Source organism: Vicia villosa, linkage group LG4 (assembly GCF_029867415.1).
Source record: "Vicia villosa cultivar HV-30 ecotype Madison, WI linkage group LG4, Vvil1.0, whole genome shotgun sequence".
Lineage (NCBI taxonomy): Eukaryota > Viridiplantae > Streptophyta > Magnoliopsida > Fabales > Fabaceae > Vicia > Vicia villosa.
This window is the reverse complement of record NC_081183.1, coordinates 904,898-922,804: the sequence shown is the minus strand read 5'-3', so window position 1 is coordinate 922,804 and position 17,907 is coordinate 904,898. Positions and strand designations below refer to the sequence as shown.

Genomic DNA, 17,907 nt, shown 5'->3' with positions numbered 1-17,907 from the left:
TAGATCAGTAGTAAAGTTTTTCCTGTTTATAACAATAGTATTTTTTTGTCATGTATTAAAGTTAGATCAGTAGTAAAGTTGTTCTTGTTTATAACAATAGTATTTTTTTCCCTTAATGTTTTCACATATTTGAAAAAAATGATTGATAATTTTTTTTGTTATTCAATATTTAGATTAATAGTAAAATTGTTTCCATTTATAATAGTAATATTTTTTTCTATATATAAAAGATAATTTTGTTATGATATTATTTATAGAAGTATTTGAATCAATAGTATAGTTGTTCCCCGTATAAATAAATATTTTAATCAACAATGTATTTTTTTCCGAATAATTTTTTTGTTTGTTTTGACAATAATAAAAAATTATTTTAAATAAAAATTATTTTAAAAAATGATTTTAAATAAATATTATTTTTTATAAAAAATTATTTTAAAAAATGATTTTCAAAAATTTAAAATTGAAAAAAGAGAAGACAGAAATATTGAGAGGAAATTAATAATTGTTGAGGTGACATAGGAGAGAGTTGGTATTCAATGTCACAAAAAAGTGAAAAAAAGTAAATCTGACATTAAATATTATATTACTACTTTCAAATATTTTGGTATTCAATGTCGAAATGATCACATATTTAAGTTATCAATGACAAAGTGCATAGTTTAGAAGAGATAATATATCAATAACTTATTCAATGTCAAAATGATCACAATAAAATATATCAATAACTTATTGTACAAATTTAGAAGAGATAATAAATATGTGCTTATAATTTTGTTTGTATATAAAAATATTTTAATTAATAGTTTTTTTCTATATTTAGATATTATTTTTGTTTTGATTTTTCATAAAAATATTAGGTTCAATAAAAATATTAAAGATACATTTATCAAACTTTTAAAGTATACGTGTTTTTTAAGCATTCATTTATTTTTAATTTACTATAAAATGGTTATTTTAAATTCTAAATCTTAAAGTCACTTTGATTTTTATTTGTTTTGTTTTAGTAATTTTATAAATTAAAAAAACATTAGAATCAATTATAAACTTGTCTTCATGTATAAATTTTAATTTAAAATTATTTATTAGAGATCTAATCAAACCTATTTTAAAAAAAATAATCAAACACACTACAATCAATTATATATTTTTAAAATTATTTTTGATTTTTCTTAAAATAAATAAAAATTTCCCGTATAAACAAATTTGTCGTTTATAAAATATTTGTCGAAATATTGAAAAAATATATATTATTTTATATAAAATTTGTAAGTTATTATATATTTTTTCATTTACTTTTTATTTTTTTAAAATTAAAATTTCTTAATAGTTATCTATTTAGGGTTTAATCTAACAATAATTATTTTATAAATAATACTATTAATTATTAATTGGAGAGAAAGAAATGAGTGTAGTTAAATAATAAATAATAAAGTATATTAAAAAAGTTATAAATGTCATAAAGAATAATAAATTTTATTAATATTATAATAATGATGGTATAAATGATACTAAATAATTTTGTTTCTCTTAATTTTTTTCCTTATAATATGATATAAATGATACTAAATAATTTTGTTTCTCTTAATGATACTACATTATAACACCCCTAATTGCATGACAATAGTCCATTATAATCAGTCAATAAAAACTCGTGCGTATGCACCGGTTCTGGTCGGTCACACGTATTGTTTTTCCAAATAATAATTGTTGTTTATAAAAAATACATTAATGAGAACAAAATTAATGTTTGAAGTACATAAATTTTTTTATTCAAAATAAATTATAAGCAGTTTTTGAAAATAAAATTACATGGTATTTAATAACTTTTTTGGAAACAGTACTATTTAGTCAACATTCAACAAAATATTTAGTCCACATTCAACAGGGTGAATTGAAAATTTTGCCTTAAAATTTAAAATCAATAATTCAAATTGAAAACTCATCGTTATACTGAAATAAATAGGCTAATGAATAACCTTAATAACAATTTTATTTATAATGAATAGCATTTTTGCTCTTATATTAAATTATAATTATGTTTTTTTTTTTGGAAACAGTAATGTTGATATCCTCATAAAGATATGCATGTGAATAGTATATTGGTATGGTATAGAGGTCTACACTGAGTTTTAGTGTTTAAAGTGTAATTTCAACTGATCACAACTGAAAATGATCAGTAGTATAACATATCAGGAAAGTTTGAGAATTTAAATTAGAAAGAGGAATTGATATAAATATTAGATGCATTTGTTGATTCTATAATTAATCTATAGATTTCATACAATAATATCTCAGCTGCTAGAGAACAAAATTCTAAAACCACCTGCTAGGCTGCTATATATTTGAACTGGTTCATGACAGCTTGTTAGGAATGCAGTTGTAATCTGGTGCAGAATTTAAGCGTTTAGTTTCTAAAGAAAAATAGCGAAACTGGATCTATATGCGATATATTATTAGTTCGAGGGAATACCATAATTTCATGGTTGCGGGTTCACTGTATTGAGCCTGTGGTTGCCTTAGCTGAAGACTGATCGGCGCATGTAAATCATATCCACTGATAGTGCATGAAAGATTCAATGCCACATTTTCTTCATTTGTACTCCTTGCTTCATAAACCTTCTTCTGTAGCTCTGCATTTTCTTTCTGAATGAAGTCCATTTTTTTATGGAGTTCAGCATTTTCTTGATGGACAAGAGTTCCCTACAATGGCATTAACGGAAATTGGTCAGAAATTTGTGAGAAAGCCTAGTCACATACAGCGAGAAAACCAGACTCGTGTTGAATTTCTCAATCTTTCCTTTCTTGTTTTGTAAATTCTACATAATACCTAATCATCAAGCTGCAAATAAAAAATCAAACTAAAATCAGATAAAAAAATTCTATGAAACATTTCCAGACACTTCGACATCACCAACAATAATTTGAAAAATTAAACTTAATTGGACACTAAACATACCCTTAAATTATTTTTCTTGCTGGCGGGCCTATCAACGTTGGCAAGACGATATTCATGCATAATCCAATTAGTTTTCACTCCTTTGGGGGCTTTACCGGCATAGAAAACCAGTGCTTTTTGTATCCCCATTGGTTTCACTTTCCCAGTTGGTTTATCAGCTCCGGTAGCCTTCCAGTAACCACTTCCGGCAACCCGGTTAGGCCGGGAACTGTTCGAGTATTTTCGACCCCCCTGAGAGAAAAAATACCATTCTTTCTCATTGTGATAACCCATTTCTGCATACATCACCAAAAACAAATTATTCATATGCAATTAGAAAGAAAAGTAACAAAAGAAATTATTTATAAGTGAAAAAAGGAAGTATCAGAAAGCTGCCATGGATCAAACTTATACAAATCAACTTCTTTAACAACAGAAACAAAATATGGACAGTTTCCTTTTATATGATTTTGCAACTGCATCTTTCTGACCGTCATATCAAGTGGCATCATAATTACACTTCCAAGTATGATATCAAAGATGTGTATTTTACCATCCTGCTTCAACTATTACCAACACATTCCTTTTCTATCTCTTCAACTTACCTGTATAAATCGAATTGAAGTTTGGCTTAAAACACACATGACAGAGGTTAATGATAAAGTGTGTGCAACCAAATTCCATGATTATAGGGATAAAATGATTTGAACATGTGCTATTTACAACAGAATTTAATAACATAATTTCAAATATCTTAACAGAAACATGAAAATGAAAAATCATTCACAACTTGATAATGCTATTTACCTCTAAGCTTGTTAGCCACAGCTGCAATCCAGGCTCTGCCTTTGACGTTAAATGCATATCTCGTGGTCGAGACCAGCCGAATAAATCCCGCCGGTGTTTGCGAATTGGTAGCACTCTCCATAGAAACTTGTAATATTGGCTGCACAAGAAGAGAGCGAGCCCCTTTAGGTAAGAAATTCAGAATCTGAAACATTCAAGAACTTGTCAAATACCTTTAAAGGGTAAAAACAGTCCATACACCTTACCATAATATCAGTCCATACACCTTACCATACATCCAAACCAAAGCGTATTTAAAACCGTCATCGCACCATATGTATGTCATTCAAGACCTGCTACATAACAGAAAAATGCTCACATTAAAACCAGTCCAGTTCAGCATATTCATACCTACACTAAGTCAATTCAAGTCCAGTTCTAAACTGAACCATGCCCTGCATCCTTCATTCTCCAAGCTATCCTTGAGTATTCAAACATCAAGCCAAACATTGATATCCATGGTAAAATAAAGCAAAAGTTGAATCTAAACAAAGTAGAAATTAAAGTAAACCAATTTTATACATATCCAACTATATGATGAACCACATTCACATTCAGAACATCAACCATGGTAAATAACCAACCTCTGCCAAAAATGCCAACCTGCATAAATACAAATCTTATGCATCATTATGTAACCAACTTTTGTTAAACAAAAAAGATGCTAAAGTTTGTAACAAAAACCCTAAAATCAAAACATGACATTCCAAAGCATCATCTAAAGGTAATCACATTTTTCTTAAAAATTACTTCTTTATCAACCAGTCAGTTCTAAAAGCTTGTAACAAAAACCCTAAAAACAAATTGGAAAAAACCTGAAATTTTAGAACAGAAATCGATTTGAAACCATAAACTAACCAACAACGCATCATATCAAAGTGTAGATCCACAAATAAGTTGAGTGAGATGATAGGATCGGGGGACAAAGCCACCACCGCAAAATCGAGCGCTGTGAAATCGCCGAAAACTTCAGATCTGCCGCCATAAACTCTTCGTGTGAAACAATACCACAAACCATAAATAAATTTCCATCTTCTTCGCTTGAAATCGAATCAAAAGAGCAGAAGAACATGAAGAAAGAAGAGGAATAGACAACTTCAAAGAAAGAAAGAATGAGAAATGTGAAGAGAGAGCAAATAAAAAAAAAATCAGTCAAGATAGCAAGCTTACGAAAATTCTCAACCTGCACTTGACGAAGCAAAGCCGACACCGAATATGTTCCCACCATTAAAGGCAATTTCAAAGATGCTGCAAAGACAGTTTCAAAGTTGTACCTCAACAACAATTAATGCAATCAATATATGATTTGTTTGAATCAACAAACCGAAGGACCAACCTTGTTTACGACCAACAACGACAAAACATTGATTTTGTGGACACTATAACAATAAAACAGCAACAACGTTCAAACCTTCATCAAAAAATAATTAACAAAACATTGTAAGCAAACAAAAAAAATGTCACTTCGTTGGCAAATCGAAAATAAAGGTTGAAATTAAACTTGTTTCAGAATATTCACCGGCAACCTCTTCGACCGAACACCGATGATAAATCTATAAAATTAAAACCGTAATTTTCCCGTTATTGAACCCTAGCCACAAAACCGTAATTTTAAACACAAAACCAAACAATTCAGAAACAGATACAAATCGAAGAAATTTCATAACCGACACAAATCGAAGAAATTTCATAACCGATACTCAGAACATACCTTTATATACTCCAAATCCTCCCTGCACAAAATTCACCACAAACCCTAACATGAAGAGTGACATACAATAACTACAACATCTTCAGTAGTTTCGAAGCTCCGTAAGTTTCCGTGGACATACCAGAAACGCTCCAAGAGTATCATAGAGTACCATCCGATTTGTAAAGAAGAAAGAAAGAAAAAGGAAAGGGAAGAGAAGAAACGTGAGAGAGAAAGTGAGAAAGGAAGAAAGAGAGAATGAGAGAAAGGACTGAGAGAGAGAAGAAATTGAAAATTTGAATTTAAGATAGTGAGATACAGCTATTTGCCAATTCAAAAAGATATACTTTTTCAGTAACCATTAAGTTGTAGTTCCCCCATATGACATCATCAATTCATTCATTCCTAAATAACAAAGGCACAAAACAACAACTATACAATTGGAAGTCAATTATATGACATCATTAGTTGAAAAAAGTAAATTTATGACCAAAATTGCCCCCATTTTGGAGAGGTGGCAAAATTAGAAGGAAGGATATTTGGTGTTTTCCAGAACAACTTCCTTTCTTATATTATAGATTAACAATCGATAAACCAAAATATTATTTTGTGTAAAAAACTAGACAGTATCTTACCTCACCCATTGGGGGTTCTCACGCACCATGTGTGGAACCATAAATACCCCCTACTTACGAAGGTGTATCTCGAGAAGCACTTTTTTTTACTCAACGTTAAAAAAATATTTACTAATGTGTATCTTCGAAAAGTAGAGAGCATTAATGTAATTGCAGTGAATTGGAATATTGCTAAAAAAATAAAATTGGACCGTTTGAAGTTAAAAAAAATAAAATTGGATTCGTTCCCAATTTATTTGTTGAATCTTAGTTTTGGCTTTTGCGGTTCAATCAAAATGAGATTCCCGCTCTGCTGACTGCTGCTATGTTAGATTCTCACTCACTCAGTCACTCACCACTTGTCCTCTCCTACTACTCAACTGACGTGGCGTCATAGTCTTGTCTTTTCACTTCTTTTCTTTTAATTACTATTCATTTGGTAATGGAATTGTTTTTTGCTGTTTCAAAAAAAAAAAATTACTATTCATTTATTTTTCTTCTTCTCTTTAAATCCAATACTCTCTCATTCCTCAACTTCTCACTCTCCATTCCCTTACCATTTTCCACTTGTTCGTTACCGATAAAGTTTGTTATGACGGAGCAACCGGCGGTGACTCTTCCGGCATCAGTAGAGCACCTAGTAGAACACATTCGCCTCCAACAATCGCCGCAACCTACACTTGATCCTATACCCAAACTACGCCTCGCTGCTATCGGAGAACAACAAGCTCTTGATCTTCTTAACCAAATTTCCACTTCCAAAATTCGAAATATTAACGCTCTTATCATGCACATGCTTAAACAACATCCTTACTCTCTCTCACTTTCAACACCTCCTACTCCGCCACCTTCACACTCTCCGTCACGTCCTTCACCGTCACCGTCAACTTCCTCTTCCGGTGTTCTAGCAGCGTTAGGAGAATTAGAGTTTCGAAAATCATTTCTGCTACTGAGTTATGCTGGAAGGTACTAATAACTAAAAATTCTTCAATATTTTTTTGTTATTTTTTTTTAATTTGTGTTTTTTTGTTGTTGGTGTTGTTACAGTAGGAGTATTGAAGATTTTGTGAGTGCTGAAGATGTTAGAAACTTGAAAGACTTGCCGATGAAAAATTTTGAGAATGAGATTTGGGAAGCTGTGGGGAAGAAATGCGTTGATCGTCCTAGTGATCGGCAACTGGTAAAATATCTTGTTATTAGTATCATACTATCATGAATGTTGAACAGTTATGGCAGTTCTAGATTTTGGTTTAGTAATGCTAGTGCATTGAAATGGAGTGAAATAGTGTTATGGTAAAATGATGTTAAATTGTTTTTTTAACTTTATAGATTTTATAGATCAGATGAAGAAAAGTCAAACAAGTTAAGGTAGAGGAGAATATAGAAAAACTATAAGAAAAGTTATTAAGAAAGACTTTGAGATTAACAATTTGGATAAAATTATAGTCATGATAGAATATTACGGGGAAAGTTGATCGATGTAGCTGACCTCACTTAGTGGTAAAATGTAGTTGAATAGATTTTATACTTTATTTGAAAACTCTTTTTCATTTAAATCTCGATGTGCTAGAAAATATTACTTTGGTTTATCTCTGCAGTATAATGAATGGGATTCTGGAAGGACACATATGTACCATTGCTATGTTGCTGCAAATGGGAGCTTGAGGTTCAAGGTTTGTATGTCTTTCTCCTCCTTTGGATTTGTCTACTGTGAAATTTGTCTTTGTGATTATAACTCTTTTTCTATTCAATGGATTTGATGCTATGAAGCTATCAATTTGTATGAAATTACTAACAATATTAACAATAACAATAATCAAATAAATAATAATAATGAATGTATTAAAATTATTGTTCTGAATCAATAAATTTTATTCAGATTTTTATATGATTGATATTTTTCTTTCTTATTCAACTGGCTATTTTGATACCAAATGTGGTTTATTTTATTGCCTCTTTGTTTGAATTATTCAGGGCCCTATTTTGCAACACACACGAACACACCTGCAGAAGTCTCTAGGTGATGACAATGTTTTGCTTGTTAAATTCGCTGATCCTCAGACTGCAAAGAAGTCAAAAACCAGTGTTCAAGAAGCTGCCAATCACTATGGGAAGTTTGGAAAAGAAGGGATCCATGTCGGGCATCGCTTGTATCGATTTTTTGGTAATCCTGTTACTTTCTAGTTTTAAATCGATTTTTTAGTAATCTTGTTAACTGCTAGTTTTAAATTGTTTGTTAAGCCTTTTTAGGGTTTCTACTTTCTATGATATTGAATCCATGTAGTTTTTTTTATCTGATTAAGATGTAAATAGTTTGGGAAAATTGCATTTTTCATTTAGTATGTGCAACATATGGTCTAGGCTGCAAGTTTACAACCCCTTTAATCTGCTATTGCATCTGTTTTCCTTCCATGTTATGTGATTCATTATACTCTGCAGATTTCTCTGTAGTCTTACACTGGTATAGTAATTTTTTAAAACACATTTCTAAATTTTGCTTGCTCAATAATGTTCTTTAATTATGTGATTCAAACTATCATGCATTGAGTTAATTTGTATGGAAGCTACAACTCTATTGAATACTTTATTTATAGGTTAACATTATCACAGTCTCAATTTTGAAAATATTGTTTAATTAGATATAGTTTTAGGTTCTGTAGGATTGCTAGTACTTTCTCAAGTTAATTTTTATGACTTGGTGAATATGCCTGATTTCACTTCTCTCAACCTTGCGTTGCTATGGGGTCATTTCAGTCATTGGCCGCGAAAAGCATTCGTCAACCATCACATTGTCATGGTCTGAAGTGAGATGCTGTCTCTTGAGATGTTAAAGAAACTAATGGTGACTTAAATACGTGTTTTTAAATTTTCTAACGATTGAACAGTTTTCAAAGATGGTGGAAAGGAAGAGAAGAAGAAAGATTCAACAACTTCATCAGTCAAATGTTATTTTGTTAGGACAGAATCATATTGTTCTGCAGATGAGAGGACATCTTACCTTTTGTCAAATAAGACAATGTTTGAATCTAGATCTTTATTTATGCATGCACACATGTTACCCAGCATTGACAAGTATATGGCTAGGTATGATATTTGTGTTGATCCTATCTTTTAGAGTTTCTCTATGTTTTCTTTCAGCCACTTTCTCAGAATAAATTTGACCCCATGACTAACCTCATAGTTAATCAGGTTCTCTCTCATTCTATCCAAGACCTTTAAGCTTAACATTGACTTGGCAACTGTGAGTGTCCAAACAATACCAGATGTACAATGCCGGGTATAGTTTATATTTAAGTCACCTAATAAGGTTTTATAATTTATGTCACACTTTCATCAAATATTTTATTTTGTTGTAATTCCTTTTTGCTGGTTTAGGATGGAAATGGCATTCCTCTCAATCATAATGAGAAACCATGTATTCTCACAGACGGAACTGGGTTCATCTCAGAAGATTTGGCAGTACTCTGCCCTAACAATGTTGCAGCAGGAACAAACTTGAATAAGACATATATCAAGGTCTCTTTTCTCTCAATTTTTTTTCACTTTATATTTTTCCAGCTAACTCTATATCAGTCAATGGTAATATAATATGTTAAAAATCCACTCCAAGAAAAATTGCATTATGAATTTGCTATTGCATTTCTCATCACTGCCTCATTCACAGGCTATTTAGCTACATTTTATCATGATCATTTACCGGCTTCTTTTACTTTTTCTAACTAAATAAGTTTTCTGGATTCTCATGTTTATACCACTCTTTTGCAAGGATAAATTATGAGTTTTGTTATTTCTTGAGATTTGGATGGGATTTACAGATTATTGGTGGATAATTATGGTTATAAACTTTGATGACCACATGCTCCTACAATTTTTTCCAAAGAGTTTTAAGTTGAGGAATGGGCAAGAAATTTTTTGGGCGGCTACTCTTCATGTTCCTTTCTATTCATATATGATTGCACATAATAAATTCTTTTATCAAAGTAGTATGTTTTCCAATGGGAGGATTCAGCGAGAAAAGTAAAAAAAAAAAACGACGAAAATGATTCTTCTACTGTACATGCTGTCTTTTATAGACTTAGAATTATTATTTCTAATCAATATTTTTGGACAAAATAATTTCTTTATATATGCTATGCTATATTTGTTAGTTAACGACTTTTTTCTTTTATTTTGCTCCTAAATTTCTCTCAATAACTTAAATTTTAACTTGCGTGTGGTCAGATATATTTAAATGAAATTTATGATCTAATTACCTTTTTCTTTGATTCTGCGCTATATGACTTTTTTCAGGATATTTCCAATCTGATTGAACTTGGGGATACGAGTAGTAAGGCTATGAGAGAAACAGCACTCAGCACACATCAGCCAGTAGATGCTTTTTTTTCTTTAGCCTGTTTCTTATTTCAGTTACGTGTTTTACATGCATACATTTGGAATATGCATGGACATTACTATAATATAACTTATTATTTTTCCTCATCCTATTGTTAAGCCACTGCTGATTCAGTGCCGTCTCTTTCACATGGGTTGTGCAATGAAGGGTACTCTTTTGGTTAACAAAAAGGTATTATTTTTACGGGTTCTATTGGTCAAGGAAATTTATACACTTATGTATATTTTTATGAATTACGTTTGGAAGACCTAATGTATTTCTAAGTTTGTGTTGACTGGTTTTGAAGCTTTCACGGTTAACGAGTTTTAAAATAATTATTTGTATTTTGTCATTATTTCTTTGTATTATATGGACGTCACACAATATAATTTGGAGCTTGGAATTTAGTAAGGCAAAATGGGTAAGATTAGTAATATGTTCATCTAATAATTAACAATATGTGAGAGTTTTTGTTGAGCTGTATAATCTAACATTGAACACCATCATGCATTTTGGTCTTTATTAGAGTAGTATCAGTAACTACTGAGGAATTGTTACTGTGACAGGACAGCTGTCTCTGACAGCTGTAAGTCTCATAGCTGTTATGTAGAACTTTCTTTAAGTTTGGTAATTACCTTGATATCACAGAATTCAGAAACCTTTAACCATTTCAAGAGCTGACAATTCAGAAAGTTTTTTCGTTTTATAAATAAGCTTCTTTTGGACTTGTTTGTATTTTAGTCATTTCTTCTTTAACTATGCAGCTATTGACTATGATATTGTATCTTTGAATCTTGAAGCTTCCTCCAAGAACAATACAGGTTCGGCCTTCAATGATCAAAGTCGAAACTGATCCGAGCCTTTCAAATACTCAGAGCTTAAATTCGGTGGAGGTGGTAACTACAAGGTATTTCACCTTTTCAATTTAGCAGGGTTGATATCATTCACTTTTGCTGCTAGGGCGTTAGTTGGGGGGATGTATTCACTTGTTGCCATGATAGATTATATTGATGCCTATTGAAAGGTGGAGGCATAACATTGTTTATAACTACGTTCCTCATATCTGTTTATAGTGTATTTACTTCTTAGTAATATACATTATCATTGATATTGATATGCTGATTCTAAATTGCCTAACCAACTTGTTTAATGTTAAAAGTTGTTTGAGCTAGACTAACCTTCTGCATGTATTCATGAGTGAAGAATGCTTTTGTGTTTGAAAACAAACTGATCCGAAGCCTCCATGTTTCAGCCAGAAGCCAAATAGAGCATATTTATCTAAAAATTTGATCGCACTTCTAAGCTATGGAGGAGTTCCAAATGAGTTTTTCATGGATGTACTTAAGAGTAATTTAGAAGATTTCGACCATATCTATACCAATAAGCGTGCTGCCCTCAGAGGTAGTTTTCTTAAATACTTCTAGTTACCAATTATTAATTCACATTGGTCATATTTAAGATAAGCTGCTGTTTATTGGATTTGAGTTTAATTGTTCTACTACCTCAAATGGTCAGAATCCCCCTTAACAGTGGTTTTCAATTGTCGATACACTCGCAGCTTCTGTCAACTATGGTGAGATGGATGAATACAATGCTGCAGGAATGATTTTATGTGGGATTCCTCTTGATGAACCATTTCTTCAGCATTATCTAACTAGACTTGTAAAAGCGGAAAAAAACAAGCTCAGAGGAGGGAAACTATATTTAGAAGATTGTTTCTATGTGATGGGGACTGTTGATCCCACAGCAAACCATTGCCTGAAAGAGAATCAAGTTTGTATTATTCAGTAAGCATGAACATCCTATCCAGACTCCTCTCTTCCACCTGTCCCCATTCTGTTATTCTCCATCTCCTTATTCCCTCCACGCGCGCCCTTTCAATAATATTCAACCATGTGTACTAGTTAGTTTTTATTGTCAAATTAATGTTTGAAACTCAAACTACGGGGCCTGTTTTGAGTGTTGACTGGTTAAATCCTTTTTTTCTTGGTAGTGACAATGGCCAAATTACTGGAGATGTGCTGGTTTATCGAAATCCAGGTTTACATTTTGGGGACATTCACATAATGCAGGCCACACATGTGGATGGGTTAGAATCTTATGTTGGGCATGGCAAATATGCAATTTTTTTCCCATGTGTTGGACCTCGCTCTGTAGCAGATGAGATAGCTGGAGGTGATTTTGACGGTGACATGTACTGGGTGTCAAAAAATCCTCAGGTTTCCATTTCAGTTTTAAAGCCTTCGTTATGTTTTTACTTGCTCTATTATTAACATTGAAGGAATTGTGCTTTGTGTTTTACCATCATATCTTTTTGTGTTTTACTATCATACATATATATATAAATATATATTATATTTACCATTTATCATTTGAAATGTTTCAGCTGTTGCAATATTTCAAGAAGAGTGACCCTTGGATGGAAAGTCCACCATGCAATTCTGTAAGATTGAGTTCTAGTGTTAAAAAGCCTAGTGAACTTTTAGGTGTGGAACTTGAGGAAGAACTTTTTAGACTATATCTGGAAACTCGGTTTCAATCAAGGTGGGTGTTACATTGTATATAAAATTCTAAATTGTATGTCTTAGATATTTCTTGTGCTTGTAGCCTGAAAACCTTTTAACTGAACAGTACCCGTGTTGCTCTAATATAACATTAATGTTTACCATTTTGGTTTCCTGATGTAATATTTTGCGAGGACATAGTTAGGCCTGTATAATGTGTTGTATATATGCTTGCTAGATAATCCCATTTCTTCTGCTTGTGGCCTGAAAGCCTTATAATGTATCATATCATGTAGATGGTTCTTGACCATATAAGTGATACAAAAAAGACATTCTTTAAAGTTATTGCATGTAGCAATCGTCAGCATAAACATAAGCATTTGATCGTTGAAGTGGCATTTCATTGAGGTGTTTTTTCTATATATATTATGCTACCAAGAGTAAAAGAAATTGTTCTAGATGTCAAATTGAAAGCAAGAGTTTTCTCAGTTTTAATTCTATGAACCTTACCAGAATTTTTCCCCCTCCTCTTTCCAGTAGCACAATAGGTATAGCGGCTGATAGTTGGATGGCACTCATGGATCGCCTTTTGATATTAAGAAATGATAGCACTAAAGAAAGGGAGCAGCGGCAAGTAACAGAAAATATACTTAAATTGATTGATATATACTATGATGCATTAGATGCTCCTAAAAAAGGTGGAGCAAAGGTTAGTTCTGTATTATTCTTAATTTGCAATACACCCTCTGTATTACAATTTAAAAACAGTTGACACAGTAAAATGTTTAGCTGCATGTAGATAGATTTCACAACAAAAATGATTATACAGGGTCCATTAGCCCAAACTGTATTTAGGGTTTGTTTTTTTGGTCGTAGGATATGATTGATCTTTGAGTGTGGGCAGTACCATGATTGGTTTATTACATTAATACATTTTTACTGTTACAATCATCCTAAGTAAGAAGCATTGACACGAAAATGTACACCAGACATGATGTTGGCACCGGTTTGTATGTAACACACATGTATGTGTCGCACGATAGACACACCTTCAACCTGAAAAACCAGTGCTACATACATAGTAATTCTTAGGAGTCCACAATTTTGAGTACCACTTTAGTTTACTTAACTTTAAATTTCAACAACAGATCCAAGTTCCAAATGATTTGACTGCTGAAATATACCCACACTATATGGAAAGGACTGGATCATTCACTTCAACCTCGATCTTAGGTTTAATATTCGACGAGGTTTACAGATGGCAAACTACTGATACATCTGGGAATGGTGAGTAGTCTGTTACACTCATGCTATGGTAGTCCACAGTCCACTTTCAAGTGTTTTTGACCTTTTTCTTCTTATTCACATGCCATCAGAAATTAGAAAACTTCCCTGTTTTGATGTTGAAATACCCACGCATTGTAAGAAAAAGTGGGAAGCACTGTATAAGGAGTATCGGAAGGACATGAGTATTGCCTGCAGTGACACATCCGAGTCCAAAACCGAAGATGCTGATCAAGTCAATAAGATCTATAAGCAGGTAAAAAAAGTTTAGTCTTTACAATAACATATTTAAACCATATTTCATTCAATTTTTCTTTCACTAGAGATTCCCATTTTTGAGATGCTGATTGGAATCTCTTTTTCAGAAATTCGATGATTATGCTAACATAGAGGATCGATCGAAGAACACTAGTGATATTTATAATGAGGCATTGGCTTTGTATCACGTTAATTATGACTATGCCATTGAAAAAAATGAAGTCAGTAGATGTGGCTTTGTTTGGAAGGTTGCAGGTTCAGTTCTCATTAGGTTTTATGCAGAACAACAATATCAAAAGAGTTTGATGTGTAATCCATCTGTATTGCGTGAGATTTTCGGTTCATGAAATACATTAAGTAACTTATGATAGATGTATATATTCTAATTTTTAATGATTAGTACTAGTATATCTTAATCATCTTATGTTCCAAATATTTAATCAAGAAGCTTTCTATTGCCAAAAAAAATGAATATAGAAGGTGAGATAATGCAATCAAAAACTAGAGAATAGGTTGAACCAATTTATGTAGTTGTATCTGACAACCATATAGAAATAGTGATTAACTACGAGATCTTAGAATTTTAAGTTGGACAAATGAAAATAAACTTGGCTATTATAGAAAGAAACATAAACATTTTATCCAATACTTGACCCTATTCAACCAGACATGAAAATTGTAGCTGAAGTGTTGAGGTTATTTGGAAAAGTATTAGGGAAGATGAAGAAGAAACAATTGTTGATGAAAAAGGAGAAAAAGAAGAAAAATAGGTGAAAGTCTTTGGAGAAGATAAATTATTAAAAAGAAAAGTAGTCGAAGAAGAAAATAGTGAAGAAGAAGAAAAGTTGATAGATAGAGAAGAGGAAAATTAAAAAAAAAAAAAAAAAAAGTTGAAAAAGAACAAGGTTGAGAGTAAGTCAAAATTCTATTTGTTCCTTGTTCAACCAAAATTAATTGAAAAAAAATGAAACCATATCATTTGTATCTCAAGTACACAAAATTAGCCTCAAATCAACAAAAAGAAGAATGATGTGACATATGTGTCATTTTGGCCACCTTGACACGTGGTACAAGCGTCGAGTTAATGACGCTAAATAAGTACTACATCTGATTCCATTTATAAGAAAATATTCTCTTTTTAGATACATTGAATAAATAATGTATCTAGATAATATGTTGTCCAAATATGTTATTTATTCAATATATCTAAAAAGAATTTATTTTCTTATAAATAGGACCAGAGATAGTATTTATTAGAAGACAACTTATTTTTTTCAATTTCACTTTTATTTCGCATGAGAAGTGAAACTAATTTCTCATATCATTGTTTATTTATTAGAAGACAACCTATTTTTTTCAATTTCACTTTTATTTCGCATGAGAAGTGAAACTAATTTCTCACATCATTGTTTACTTGCTTGTTTTAATTCATAGAGATTCTATCAATTTACAAACTTGATTTAACTTTGAAGTTTGGACACTAGGTGGAACTATTATGTAAACATCCTTATGTAACTCATCATGAAAAAAACATTGTTTATATCAAGTTGATATAAGTGCCAATTGTGAATGAATGCTAAAGCTAGAACAAGTCTAACTGTTGTAAGTTTAGCAATTGGTGAGAAAGTGTCTGAATAATCAAATCTTTCTTTCTAGTTGTATCCTTTAGCAACCAATTGAGCCTTGAATTTCTCTATGCTTTCATCTGACTTGCTTTTGATTCTATAGACCAATCTACATCCTATTTATTGTTTTTATATTGGATGGAATATCTACTAATTTTCAAGTACCATCTTTATTAAGAGTACCAAGCTCAACTTGCATGCTTGATTCTAACATTCAAACTTGCTTGCCTCATTATAGGATTTGGGTTCAATGTGAGCAGTAATGGAAAGACTAAAATGACATTGAAATGGAGATATATTAGAGTAAGAAATAAAATTGGAGATAGGACAAATAGTACCTAAATAATATTTATTTGGTGTGTCATTGAATGAAGCACTTTACATAATATTTGAAATGTGATAGTTGGTATCTTACTCTTGAAGATACACGAGTGGTAGGAGGTGAAGTAACAAGTTGAATATCAGAACAATAAGGTCTATTGATGAGTTAGAGACATGTAAGTAATATGTGGGGTGACTTTGCGATTAAGATGATGCATTAGGTACACGACTGACAGAGAAAATTGGCGGGAATGTGTTTGACTTGTTATGCAAGTCACCAAAATTCTCAATTATTTATAGCAGATGAATTTTAAATTTGGTAAAGCAATATTTGTTCATGATATCTACGGTGCGACCTGATCTATTAAAATAAATGCACAACATATTGTCTATAAAATAATTTAAAATTATTTTTTTCTTGAAATAATTTATAATTTAAAACAGAAATAATATTTAATTTAATAATAGAGTGCAAATTTTTATAATCCAAACATGACTATTTGTTGTTTCCGCTGCAGGGCCATGAAGGTATGCACGTAGCTCTGCAGCTTTCCACATGGGAAGGAGACATGATCGATCTCTATCTCTAAACCATTTTTGGAATATTTTATTTGGCAAATGCTCATTCATCTTTTGGGTATGTCTTTTACCTATGAAAATTTGAAAATTTTCTAGTGTTTATCCGGACGCATCCACACTCAAATGAGTGCAGCAGGGGAGATACCTTTATTTTATTAAAAATTAATTTGAAAATATATCTTCGAAGTAATTTTTGAAAACAATTGCACCACCATTAAGCTTCTCTCTTAAAATTTAAAAATATTCAAAATGCTTGTACTGTTTCAATTTATGTTTAGATTAAACTTTTCTGTATACGGGCTAAAGAAAAATGTTGAATGTGTATATTATGGGTGCATTAGAAGATATATCTCTAAATTCAACGAACATTTATGATTTGTCAAATCATTTTAATCATCTTGGCTCTTTTTTATTTTATTGACTAAGGTTAACAAGTTGTATTCCTCCATGTCTCTTGGTTGGTCGCATTTATTTGAATTAGTCATTCTCAACCACCACATTTGTAATTCTCAGATTAATTTCATCTCATACGAAGTCACTAACATTTGACTGTAATAGCATCAAAGAAATTAATTTTCCGCGCAAAGCCCCTAACCCAATTTTCGGAAGAAAATATGAATAAACTACAACATATGACCGTGGACGTAGACTTTGTTTGGTTTAGGAGTTTATCATATATAATATAATATAATATTTAAATTTATTATAATAAAAATATTAAATATGCAAAAACTAAAGCAGGTTCATAGATTTAAATTACTAAAATTTCAAAATTTAGGTTATGAATATTAATTAATAATACAAAAATATCAATCGTATTCTCATCATGTAATTACTCCATCATAATAATTATTTAACTTTTTCAATCGTATTCTTTTT

At 31.3% G+C, this 17,907-nt stretch overlaps 2 protein-coding genes and 1 long non-coding RNA gene across 5 annotated transcripts; 1 reads left to right on the top strand and 2 right to left on the bottom strand.

Annotated features, from left to right (window-relative positions):
- Positions 1 to 2,436: 2,436 nt before the first annotated feature.
- Positions 2,437 to 4,351, bottom strand: LOC131594633 (NAC domain-containing protein 102-like). The gene is made up of 4 exons (XM_058866809.1): positions 4,304 to 4,351; positions 3,743 to 3,926; positions 2,957 to 3,231; positions 2,437 to 2,700 (listed from the first exon to the last, which is right to left on the bottom strand). Exons 1-4 carry the CDS (start codon positions 4,349 to 4,351, stop codon positions 2,437 to 2,439), a joined length of 771 nt encoding a protein of 256 aa, XP_058722792.1.
- A 544-nt stretch (positions 4,352 to 4,895) lies between these two features.
- Positions 4,896 to 5,715, bottom strand: LOC131598685 (uncharacterized). 2 transcript variants are annotated; one of them, XR_009282366.1, is made up of 4 exons: positions 5,493 to 5,715; positions 5,301 to 5,372; positions 5,118 to 5,192; positions 4,896 to 5,029 (listed from the first exon to the last, which is right to left on the bottom strand). It is a non-coding gene; the product is annotated as an uncharacterized LOC131598685 (long non-coding RNA). The 2 variants fall into 2 exon arrangements; XR_009282367.1 differs by lacking the exon at positions 5,118 to 5,192 and having other exon boundaries at positions 4,967 to 5,029; positions 5,493 to 5,709.
- An 825-nt stretch (positions 5,716 to 6,540) lies between these two features.
- LOC131594291 (probable RNA-dependent RNA polymerase 5) lies at positions 6,541 to 14,868 on the top strand. Of its 2 annotated transcripts, none has more exons than XM_058866378.1 (18): positions 6,541 to 7,051; positions 7,133 to 7,265; positions 7,684 to 7,758; positions 8,060 to 8,249; positions 8,971 to 9,169; positions 9,275 to 9,362; positions 9,461 to 9,601; positions 10,376 to 10,453; positions 10,578 to 10,649; positions 11,258 to 11,364; positions 11,710 to 11,858; positions 12,016 to 12,244; positions 12,451 to 12,676; positions 12,844 to 13,001; positions 13,502 to 13,670; positions 14,110 to 14,248; positions 14,338 to 14,501; positions 14,611 to 14,868. In XM_058866378.1, the coding sequence occupies exons 1-18, from the start codon at positions 6,678 to 6,680 to the stop codon at positions 14,848 to 14,850; spliced, it is 2,931 nt and encodes a 976-aa protein (XP_058722361.1). In that variant the 5' UTR covers positions 6,541 to 6,677; the 3' UTR covers positions 14,851 to 14,868. The 2 variants fall into 2 exon arrangements, with proteins under 2 accessions (XP_058722361.1, XP_058722360.1); XM_058866377.1 differs by having other exon boundaries at positions 6,544 to 7,051; positions 13,499 to 13,670.
- Positions 14,869 to 17,907: the final 3,039 nt, after the last annotated feature.